Raw genomic sequence first — 12,289 nt, forward strand, 5'->3', positions numbered from 1 at the left:
CTCTGATCACACTTAGGGTTTATATTCCACACCTTCTTGAAGTGGCTGACCACTCTATCCTACCTCGTTCACCTCCTGTTCTCCAGCTTTGTGGCTGCATCTTCACCTACTTCTAATTCCAACATAAGCAGCTCGCCTGTGGTGACACTGTTGAATCAGCTGGCTGCTGTTTTTGATCTTGCTTTCTCAAACCCAAGAGCATCAATCCGCTGTCTGGCACCGACACCTGCCCAAGCCCTGTTCCAAGTGTGTTGGGTCCAGCTCCACAAGTGCCTGAGATACATAGCCCTGATTCACATTCACTAGGTGGCTGGAGGGGGTTCTATGCAAACACAGCTCCAGCAGCCTGACCAGTATCTGATAGTTTTGTTCTCTGGCAGTCTGCAGTGTAGATTTCATTAGTCAATCTAAAATCTAAGTTTGCATTTTTTTTAAATCAGAAGCTGAAGTACAGATTTGTGGCTGTCAAACTACAGCTCAGGTGCAGACATCTGTCAATTGGTACAGAGGCTGTGAAGTCAGCTGGGTATAAACAGGATTCAAGTACTTTATTGAGGAAAATAATCCTCCTGTCTAAAGGCAGAACAAGATCCAGCAAGTGGAGATTCTGTTCTATTTACGAGGTGATAATGCTTTATAAAGCAGGCCATTAAACAAGAAAGTCCAGGCATCCTGCTGTTAATTATATTCTTGAATGAAAGCAATGCTGATTTCAAAGTTTGTGTATCTGTGAGCATGTGTGTGCAAAACATGTGTATATGCAATTATGTGTTTGCAACATTCATATGTGTGCATGTGTAACATTTTTTAGTGTATGTGAAAATGTGCTGGTGTGAGAAAGTAAGGTGGTCCACGCGCCTCCGAGTGTGCATGCCGAGTTTGCCTGTTTGCTTTTTATTGACATGTTCAAGGGTTTGTCCCCCAGTTATTTCCTTTCAATGAAGTATAGGGGAATATCTGGGAATATTTAAAGAAACGTTTTGTTCAGTTAATTGATTGTGAATCTGTCTGGGTTATAGAGCTCACCTGAAGTAAATGAGTTTGCTATATCGCATTCATATATAAAATTTCCATTGAGGTACATTAATAATTTAGAACCTAACCTTCATGATAAATCTTCTCCAGGTATGAAGTCTGTGAAGCAATCAAAAAGCGAACAAGACCACTTCGTAACATTTATTCAATTTTCCCTGTCGGTGTGCCAATTATATTTTTGGTATTAACAGAGCTAGAACCCAAAAGTGACTGTCCAGTGTTACACTGATCATATCTGTCATGTTAATATTTTAACACAGATTAATACACTGGAAATGTGCCAAACATTCAGCTGCTGGTATCACAAAACTGTCTATTTAGGCTATTCTACAGGGTATATGCTTCTTGAGAAAGTCATAAAGTATGTCCTTGTATCATCAACTGATTCTGGCTCTTGTAGAACAAGCAACTTTCTTTTTGCCTCAGCATTCTGATATTACTCTCAGTTTGAGGAAGCCACAGAGACCATCTACATCTGGTAACTCCAATTTGAGGGTTTGTATCCTTCCTCTGACAGCTTGTGGTTAGTGCTGAAACTATCCTAATCCTAACATTCCAATACAAGGGGAAGAGATACAGATGGCCGCCACAGGGCAGTGCATTTTGTTTTTTAATGTCTGTAAATTTCTCTGTCATGAGATGTCCTGTTATGAGGGCATACTTATGGGTCTCTGTTACAGATTAACAATCCATGTAAGTATTGGCTCCACCCGTCCTCTTACTTCTCAGCTGGCATGGGGAGAAGTACTTCATTCTCGTTACCAGTACAGAGCTTGATTAAAGAAGCCTCACTCAATACAGAATATTTGAAAGGTGCAGTTTGAAGAGCCTATTGAGCTTATATTGCAGCACACACAAATTGCTGGCGTAACTCAGCAAGTCAGGCAGCATCAATGGAGACATTTAGGGCAGAGACCCTTCATCAGGGCTTAACATTTCTACTGAGTGCTTCATCTCTAGTTGTGCATGTCAGGAAATCATGACATGCCATTGTAATAGGCAAGTCCATAATGGACACTTATGACTTCCTGATGGATGTGGAGGATGTTAAAGTTAAGGTCAACAACAACCTAGAAGATGAGTGCCACAGTATTTTATACAGAAGAGTTATAAACCTGGTGGGGACCCATGACTGACTGAGTCAGTAGCATTGGTGATCTGCAGTGCCTTGTCTCACTGCTCAGTGTCCCATGTTTGAAACTTGGCAGCATTTCCATTGGCTTTGTTCTTCTCCGCAGATTACCGAACTGGACCATGCTTCACACAGGTCAATAACCAAATGTGCCAAGGACAGCTAAGTGGCATTGTCTGCACCAAGACTCTCTGCTGTGCCACCATTGGTCGAGCTTGGGGCCATCCTTGTGAGATGTGCCCTGCACAGCCTCATCCCTGTCGCCGTGGTTTCATCCCCAATATTCGAAGTGGTGCCTGTCAAGGTGAGTGGTTACAATAGTTATTGAAATTACCAATACAGTTCTTAAGAAGATCTAGGAAGACCACCTTTCAAAATGAAAAGATGCCACACATACATGTCATTTTTTTGTGGAGAAAACATGTTTTGGCCATAGTTTCATGACACAGAGGCCTTGTCAACACAGAGATTCTTGCTGTGAAGGACTGAGGTGGTGCCACACATAAGTTCTAGTAATTCCTACTTTACTTCTGCAAATACAATGTCCCTTTCTCAAACCATTCTGGGGAGGATGTTTAAAGCTGGCTAGGTGCGAACAGATCTCCAATATACAAAATGGCCAGGGACCAGACGTTGGTGTTGGGCAAATGGAAAGCTTCTGCTGAAGCACAGATATACTCAAGGAAAATGGGGATCATACTGAAGAGGGTTAGTGTATTTAGGATGAAGCAGGGCAAATGATGGATCCTATAACCTCTGCCCCCACTGACTGTCTCTTTACTGTCCCCGCACTAATCCACTACTGACTCCTCCACTGGCTGCCTGCCTCCCTATTGAAATAGCATTGGGAGGCAGCAGTGGGTATAGGACTGTCCTGATCACCCTGTCCTGTCACTTTGACCCTTACCTCATCCTTAGTGGTCTCAGAGCAGATGATAATGTCCTTAAAGGTTGTTATATATGTTGGTTTCTCATTTCCCATGGAGTTCCACAGTTTAGTTATAAGTCTGTTCAGCCAGATCCCATTCTCCCTTCAGTTCCTAGACTTTTCAGTAACCTCCTACTCAAACCTATTATCCATATCCATTGATGATCCATCAGTCTATTCTCAGTGACAATTAATTTCCAACTCCCAAATCTATCATCAATCCCACCTTTGCGTGAATTCACTTATCCTCTTCAGTGTCATCCCTGTCTCCCTTGGTTAAGTGCCTAGTACCAGGCCAATCAGCTGATGTAATTAATGCCGGCAAAAACTTTTCTACTGCTTGACCCACAAGCAGAGTGAATACAAAGCCAGTGTATGAGAGTAAGTGGGGAAAAATGACTGTCATTCAGAGAGTCTGCGGGTTGTATTCAGCAAGGGAAGCTCAGGCATTCTTCTGGTTGAGCAATGGTATGAAACTGATGTTTTCTTTGGCAGATGTGGATGAATGTCAGGCAATCCCAGGTCTGTGCCAGGGAGGAAACTGCATCAACACGGTGGGATCCTATGAATGCAAATGTCCTGCTGGACACAAACAGAATGAGAACAACCAGAAATGTGAAGGTAAATGTGTTGTAACAGGCTTGTTCTTTCTGCCGTTTCAGTCTGTAGTAGCACCATGCAGATGTTATTCCTGTCCCTGATGCACGTGGTTAGGACATACATCTGTTTGGTGCTCTCAATCCCTACCACGTTATATCAGACATTTTTTTGTGTTATCCATTCATTTATACTCCAGTCTTAATGCAGGCTTGGTCAAGTTACAAAGCCGTTTTGAATACAAGAGTATTTGGATTGAAGTTCCATTCAGAAGTGTGAACAAATTTGCAATCAGAGGCAGTATGATTACAGTGCCAGTATACACAGATTAATTATAAATCAGTGTGGAGAAAAGATGACTGACATTTAGAAATTCTCCAGCTTTTGTTCAGCAAGGGAAGCCCAGACATTCTTCTGCTTGAACAATGACATGAAGCCGAACTGTTTTCTTTGGCAGATGTGATAACCATTTACAGTGTGTGTTGTAAATGTGTGCCTGAGATTTTGGTTCTTCACTGCTTATTTATGGTTTAGAATATTTTTCATTTCTTATCTGCATGTGAAAGGTGTGTGATACACCACTTTAAGGGCACCAGCTTGTAACAGAAGCTTTTATCTTCTACAAGACTCAGATTTTATTTTTGATTATTTCCGGAGTAGAATGTGATTTTTGACTATTTCCATGGTGACTTGGTCCACTACAGAAATTTGACTCCAATTGTCATTCCCCTGTGTGCAGTGGAACAATTTCTTGATTAATTATGCAGGGGAGACCATCTTTGCCCCAGCATGTAGGGAGCAACTGTTACCGAGCAAGCCCAAGACAATTTGTCTTCTGAGCACAAAGCTGCATTGGGACCCTCTAAAACTAAGTCCCATATTTTCCCTTTATTCCTCATAGAAATAGATTGTATTTGCTACCTTACCGCAGAACTCTGATCTCCCTCTGCATGACACTTGAATCTTCCTGAACCCTTATCAGCCAAAGCTCTCAAACCCTACCACCCCTATCAGCCAAGGCCTATGATGGTGGGGGGTGGGGGGGTGGGTCCCAGTCTTCACACACCTTTTGGATAACTTGACCCTGATCTTGTCACCAAATCTTCTCCAGCCCCACTTCACTGATCTACACCCTCAGTCTGGTCAATGACTTCATCCCCACCTCTGGCCTCTTCTTTGATCTCGTGATGCAACAATGAAAATGTGTTATTCACCTAATCAAAGATGTCAGCAAGATAATTCCTATTTCCTTGGAGTCAGATTAAGACAGAAGTGAGAATGGAAATTGGCTAAATTATATAAACGGGACAGCTTTCAATGAGGCTTTTCCCCACCCGCTACCCACCTCCCTCCCACCCCACTTGCAGTTTGTTTGTGGATAGCCATTTGGATATCTCATCAATTGGATTTCGAAACATAAGTGAGCATTTTCCTTACTCAGTTGGATCTTGGTTCAAGCTGCTGTTCCTGATTGAAACGCCCACACCCTCCTACTTTATAATAAAGGGAAAATGCCTCTCAGGATCATTTACCAAGGGAAAAACGTATTCACGTATGCTGTGTGCATATGCAATGTCTGAACTATTCCATTTGATGTGCTAACTAAACAAGAATCTAGTCATGTAATGAAGAATTTATTGGCCTATTTGCAAAGGGATTCATAAAGTGTATAATTATTGGCTTTTTTATAGTGGCTTTATTACAATTAGAATTATTAGTCCAGTCAATTTGGGATTCCAGACCTGGTCATTCAATGCAGGATCCATGGTCCATGTTGATTATTATTGCCTTTAAAATGTTATTTAACAAAGGTTCTGACATAATGACAGTTGATTAAAGTTATACCCTCCTTACATATTAATTTGTCTTCCTACTACTTCCAGCTAGATAGCAATCATTATCTAGTATCTCTTTATAACTTAAATTGATAATTACATGGACTGGAATCTTGACAGCTGGCTAAAATCTGCCAACAGCCATTTATTCAAATTGCTTGCGTTATTAAACTGAAATTAAATCCTTTCTTTGGGGAATGAACAACAGAACAAATAGTCTATCATCTGCTTATGATTGAGAAACACACTTGTATTTCCCCCCCCCCCCTTTTTAACTAGTTTAATTTGGTTGCAGTAACAAAAAATGCTTTGAATTCGCGTTTGAATTCCAAACTGCTCAGCCGACAACTGGCTTACAGCTACTGGCCCAGTATTTTTTAAGTCGCTAGAAAAACAATGTTTTTATCAAGCTTAAGAATTGTTGATTTATTTTACATATAGTCTTGTCTAGTTAGTTTTACAAAGGCAAGGAATCCCCAATTAATATAAATAAGGTGGTCTGAGGCAGAGGCTCGTTGGCTCCTCTTCATCATGAGGAACGTAATGTTCTTTATTTGGTCTCCAATATTGTGCTGGCCAGAGGCGTAGTGGATCAGCTCTGGACTTCAAGGGTCTGAATCCAGCCAGCGCCTTGCATGCTTTCCATCCGTGCAGAGCTGAGCATTGTGCTTATAAAAAAACAGACAAAATGCTAAAGAAACAGCAAGGCTGCTCATACGCCACAAGACACGGAGAGGATAAACAACAATTGGTCTCCATTTTAACCATGGGATATTAATAGATTCTGATAGACACTAGACACTAATTGCTATCTAGCTGGAAGAGGTAGGAGGCATTTTATGCACAGCTTGCATCCCAGCCACATTAATACTCATACCAAACATAATGTTGGTCCCCTTGACCTGTTTTTTTTTACAGAAATTAAAGGTGTATATTTGATGTCATTGAGCTCCTTCACTGTGAGAGCATGCAAAGGTAGATGTCTACTTGCCCTTTTAAACCACTTATTGAAGCTGACTCATCCTTCACAAGCCCACCATCATTGTTACCCTATTGCTAGGCTCCCATTGCTATTTCAGAGCTTTACTGCCAGTGTCTGACCCCGCACACGTTCACTGGCATTCATTTTCAAAGAGGGATGGGTGGGAAATCTAAGACCCAGGGAGAAATTTGGGGAACTTCAAGGGCATGGTGGGCTGCCAGAAAATTTGGATTTGGAGAATGGGAGGCCACCAGTTGGGGAGGAGAGAACAACCCAAAAAAAAAAGCATCGTATTGGACACTCAGTATAGGATACTGAAAGCTAAATAGAATAAGGGAAAATTCCTGGAGATAATGAAAATTATGGACCACATGTTAAGAATACAAAATTGTATGTGTCTCAGAAATGGGGGGAGAAAGGAGAAACAGCAAGAATACCATCTTTTAAAAAGTAATTCCCTTAAGATATTGGTTTTTGGCAAAGGACTTAAAAGGCAGCATAAAAAATAGTAATGAAAGAATTCTGATCGTAGTACAGAGCAAGAGAGCCATACTGGTTGGAAATAGGCCTCTCAGCCCAACTGGTTTATACTGACCACAGTGCTCATCTAAGCTAGTACCATTTGGCCCATGTCCCTCTCCTAGCATCTTTTAAACATTGTAATTGAACCTGCCTCTAGCTTTTGTGACATATGTGCAGAACAAGAATGACGGTGGACTAGTATGATTAAACATCTTCAGCAAGTCGTGTTAATCACACTGAGCAACTTGCAGTGCAGGAGTGTCAAACCGGACCCACCTGAGACAAAAAAAAATACACACTCTGAAATCCACTCAGCCAGAGAGTGCCACATGGGCATAGGAGGCCCAGTCGATTCACCGCACTATCAAACAGCCACATACCTCATTCTTGCCATCACTCTGATATGGTTCATCCCTCCCTCCCCCTACACAAGGGAAGAGGAGGGGAAAGGAATAGGTGAGGTAAACTGAGAACAACAATGAAATGTTTTGTACCTGTCAACTGGCCGACGTGTCCTCATGGACAACCGGAGGGCAGGGAGAGCAGCTTTTCACTCATGTGAAGAGGCCACTAGAGGTCAGTTGGCCTGCCAACCCTTCACCCAGCTTTCAGCCACTCACAAATCGCTAACGTGAACTGAGCTTACTGGGTGGCTGCATATTGTTATACATAACAATGTCCCATAATTCTGTAGTAATTCAGTGTGTAACTAACTTTCTGGTGAATATCACCGCAGTGCCAAGATGCTAGGAGAAATGATGTAATCACCTGGCCAAGACAATGGCCAACTTCTTTATTGTGGCAACAGTTGTTTTCAGGACAGTTTTTTCCACGATAATGATTCACACATCCTAACTTTCGCTGTTACATGTGAGAATGGCTCAGTTGGTAACATCTCTGCAGAACACTAGGTTTAACACCTGTCTGAGCCGAGCACATAATCCAGACCATGCCATGGCCAAATCCCCTCCTTTATGCTACATTGATGTGGTCATTCATCTCATTAAAGTTTGAGATGCCTTGATGTGCACAGATTGGTTCTGACACATTTCTTCAGGTAATGTTGCCAGCACATCAATAATAATTTATTCGTATGAAATGCTTTGAGGCATGATATATTTCCCTCTGTCAAGAGAGCAGTTGTGATTTATCAGCTGGTTGTTGGTAGGACATAAGCTAGACAAGAGCAGAGAAGTTTACCAGATTGCTTCTGAAATTTCTGAAAATATAGATCAAAATGAATCTGTCCTTTGAATATTTCTCAAGGTCACTTCAGGTAGCAGCATGTGGGAAACCCAGCTCAGCTCGGCATGATAGTGTGAGAGTAAACAAAGCAAGCTATTAATTGGGGCTATTTGTGAACATTATTAATAGCAGAAAAATGAATCTGGGTGAGAAATAGCATCCACAAAAGTTGGTAGACTGGAGCCAAAGTGCTGAGAATTACTAACAACTTTTAAAATGTAAGGGATAATGTTGGTTGAGTGGGGGATGGAAGAGGATGGGGGTTTCACATTAAGTAAATTCTGTTAGGGGACAATAGATGGAATGCGATAATGTTTGTGTTGGCTGTGATTAGTGATGATATCTGTATAGACCAGGTTCTGGCAAGCAAGCAAAGAGATAATTGAAATCGGTTCCAATGTAGCTAAATGATCAGGGAAAATAATTGTGCATTTTTGGCATTTGATCAAGAATTACGTCAAAACCAAGAACAGATGAATCAGGCATGCGATACTGTGAGAAACAAAATATTTTTAAAGCCCTGATTAAAAATGTTTGTATTGCAAATGCTTGATTAAAACACAATTACTGTGAGGAATAAATATGTATAATTTTACAAATTATATCTAGTGTTCACCATTTAGAGTTGGATTTGGATGATCACAACTGCTCTTTCCCAAGATTAAAGCAATATTCAAAATATGTTCAAATGCATAAACGCTTAAAGCACATAGAAGCAATTCTGGGACAGTTGTTGCATCATTACATGTTCACCTCAAGTCTTTGTGACAAAGGTTTGAAGAGTAAAATGTTTTCACGGGAAAGCTGAATGTTAAAATTAATAGAATTGTAGAAATAGTTCAGAGTTGTGGTCAGACCTATTTGGTGTGTTGTAATCAGTCCTAATGCCAAACATCTGAAAGGATATATTGGCCATGGAAGAGGTACTGAACAGACCAGTCGGCATGATTCCAGGGTTTGAAAGGTTAAATTCTGATGACAAGTTTTCACTTGTTACTTCCTACAAAGTGAAGCCTAATGTCATGAACAACAGTGATGCTTCACTCCCAGATGAGCTCAATGCCTTTGAAATGGAAAATAAAACTACATCTATGTGAATCCATGCAGAATCCGGTGACTCTGTGATCTCTGCCTTGGAGACCAACATCAGAACATCTCTCAAGAGGGTGAACCCTTGGAAGGCGTCAGGATCTGATAGTGTAGCTGGTATGACTTCGAAAACTTGTGTCAACCAGTTGGTGGGATAGTTCAAGGACATCTTTAAACTCTCACTGCTACAGTTAGAGCTTCCCATCTGCTTCACAAGGGTGACAATCATGCCAGTGGCCAAGAAGAGCAGGGTGAGCTGCCTCAATGACTATCATCCTGTGGCATTCACTTTTTCTGTGCTGACGTGCTTTGAGAAGTTGGTCGTGCCCAAGATCAACTCCTGCCTAAGCAAGGACTTGGACCTACTGCAATTTGCCTATCTCCACAGTAGGTCTACTGCGGATGCAGACTCACTGGCTCTCCACTCAGCCTTGGATCACCTGGACAATGGCAATACTTATGTCAGGTTACTGTTTATTGACTCCAAGTCATCTTTCAACTCTCAGTTCTAAGCAAAAAGCTGCAAAACCTGCGCCTCTATACCTCCCTCTACAACTGAATCCTTGACCTCCTCAGTGGGAGACCACAGTCTGTGCCGACAGCATCTCCTCTTCGCTGACAATCAACACTGGCATACCTCTAGGATGCGTGCTTAGCCCACTGCTCTACCTCCTCTACACCCACGACTATGTGGCTAGGCACAGTTCAAACACCATCTATAAATTTGCTGACTACACAACTATAGTTGGCAGAATTTCAGATGGTAACAAGGAGGCATACAGGAGTGAGCTAGATCAGCTGGTTGAGTGGTGTCACACCAACAACATCAGTAAGGCCAAAGAATTGATTGTGGACTTCAGGAAGGGTAAGTTGAGGGAAAACACACATTCCTTATCAAGGAATCAGAATTGGAAGGGTGAGCATTTTCAAGTTCCTGGGTGCCAACATCTCTGAGGATTTATCCTGTGCCCAACATATTGATGCAATTACAAAAAAGGCACAACGGTGGCTATATTTCATTCGGAGTTGGAGGAAAATTGATCTGTCACCAAAGACACTCACAAATTTTTATGCATGTACCGTGGAGAGCATTCTAATGGGTTTCATCACCATCTGGTACGGAGGAGCCACTGCACAGGGTGGAAAAAATTCGGAATCAGAATCAGGTTTATTATCACCGGCATGTGACATGAAATTTGTTAACTTAGCAGCAGCAGTTCAATGCAATACGTAATATAGAAGAGAAAAAATAATACGTAAGTAAATCAATTACAGTATACCTTTATTGAATAGATTAAAATCTTGCAAAAAACAGTAATAATATATATTACAAAAGTGAGGTAATGTCCAAGGGTTCAACGTCCACTTAGGAATTGGATGGCGGGGGTAAGAAACTGTTCCTGAATCACTGAAGCTACAGAAAGTTGTAAACTTAACTGGCTCCATCATGGACACTAGCCTCCCCAGCATCCAGGGCACTTTCAAAAGGTGATACCTCAAAAAGGCATCCGTCATTAAGGAGCTCAGTCTCCTAGGACATGCCCTCTTCCCATTGCTTCCATCAAGGAGGAGGGACAGGAGCCTGAAGACACACACTCAATGTTTCAGGAACAGCTTCTTCCCCTCTGCCATCAGATGCTACGAATGGACAATGTACCCATGAAGACTTCCTCAGTATTTTTCCCTCTTTTTTTTGCACTACTTACTTATTTTATTTTTTTCCTATATGCTGTAATTATTGTAACTTATAGTGTATGTTTCTATGTATTGCAATGTACTGCTGCTGCTGCAAAACAATAAATTTCATGACATATGCCAGTGGTATCAAATCTGATTCTGATTCTACCTTGTGTTCCCTGAAGTTTAGATGGTTGAGAGATGATCTAATCGACATGTTTAAAATTATAAAAACATTTAATGGAGCAGATATGGAGGACCAATTTCCTCCACTGGGGAATAGTGTACAAGGGAGAACAGTATTCATTTCAAAGCCATGCCAGTCAATTTAAGAAGGACCTTTTCCTCCCAAAGCAGTGCAAACCAAGAACTATATCCCCAAAAAGCTGCAGATTCTTGATCAAATAAAAATCTTTAAACCTAAGATGAATAGATATTTAAGTAATGAGGCTTGGCTTGAGGAGTAAAGGGAGGGTAAATGTACATGTGATACGCACTAGCCAGGATCGAGAAATGCAACAGGATCATGAGGGAAAATAACTAACTTTTATTTCTATCCTCTTTAATATGTTGAATATGTTCCTTTTTACTTTCACTGGGGAAGGGTTTAAGGCAGGGGTTCCCAACCATTTTTATTCCATGGACCCCTACCATTAACCAAGGGGTCTGTAGACCCCAGGTTGGGAACCCCTGGTTTATTGTATTTTCAAGAGGATGTAGAAGTTCCAGTGAGATATACTAAAGGAAAAACTCCTAACCCTCTCTTCACCTAATTGCCGGAAGTGCTGTTCAGCCTGTTGCCTTGTAAGTTGATGTGAATCTTGAGTTTTCAGTCTTGGGAAGCATAATAGGGTGGATTTAATATTTTTTTTTACATACATTCAGATTGTGCCCTGACAAAAGGAGTCTTTGAAACTACTTTATGGATGCAACACTGCCTCAAAAACTGGTAATCATCATTCACACATTGAAAGTAGGATCTTCAACTAAATGTAATGTCATGATCAGTCAGGCATCGTGTATTTTAATTCTGTTGACCCAACTAGTTTATTAACAAAAGTATACCTCAAGTTTACTTACCCTCCCTTACTTGTCATGCACTGATCATTTGGCAATCCAAGGACCTCTGTCAGTGATACAGGTTGAGGCTTCTCTTAAGCAGTCAGAGTTGGTTGCCATCCTTTGCAATTCAGCAATCAATTGAAACAACTCTCGAAAAGACAAAAAATAAGACTGGAATAGAGATA

At 41.2% G+C, this 12,289-nt stretch overlaps 1 protein-coding gene across 2 annotated transcripts in view; it reads left to right on the forward strand.

The window, feature by feature from the left end:
* The window catches only part of fbn2b (fibrillin 2b), a 280,052-nt gene that overhangs the window by 114,163 nt on the left and 153,600 nt on the right, over positions 1 to 12,289 (forward strand). For both annotated transcript variants that reach the window (XM_072244683.1, XM_072244684.1), the window contains 2 exons: positions 2,274 to 2,471; positions 3,591 to 3,716. In XM_072244683.1, the coding sequence (XP_072100784.1) occupies positions 2,274 to 2,471; positions 3,591 to 3,716 (324 nt within the window). The remainder of the gene's footprint in view (positions 1 to 2,273; positions 2,472 to 3,590; positions 3,717 to 12,289) is intronic.

This window comes from Mobula birostris, chromosome 26 (genome assembly GCF_030028105.1).
Source record: "Mobula birostris isolate sMobBir1 chromosome 26, sMobBir1.hap1, whole genome shotgun sequence".
In the NCBI taxonomy this organism is placed as follows: domain Eukaryota; kingdom Metazoa; phylum Chordata; class Chondrichthyes; order Myliobatiformes; family Myliobatidae; genus Mobula; species Mobula birostris.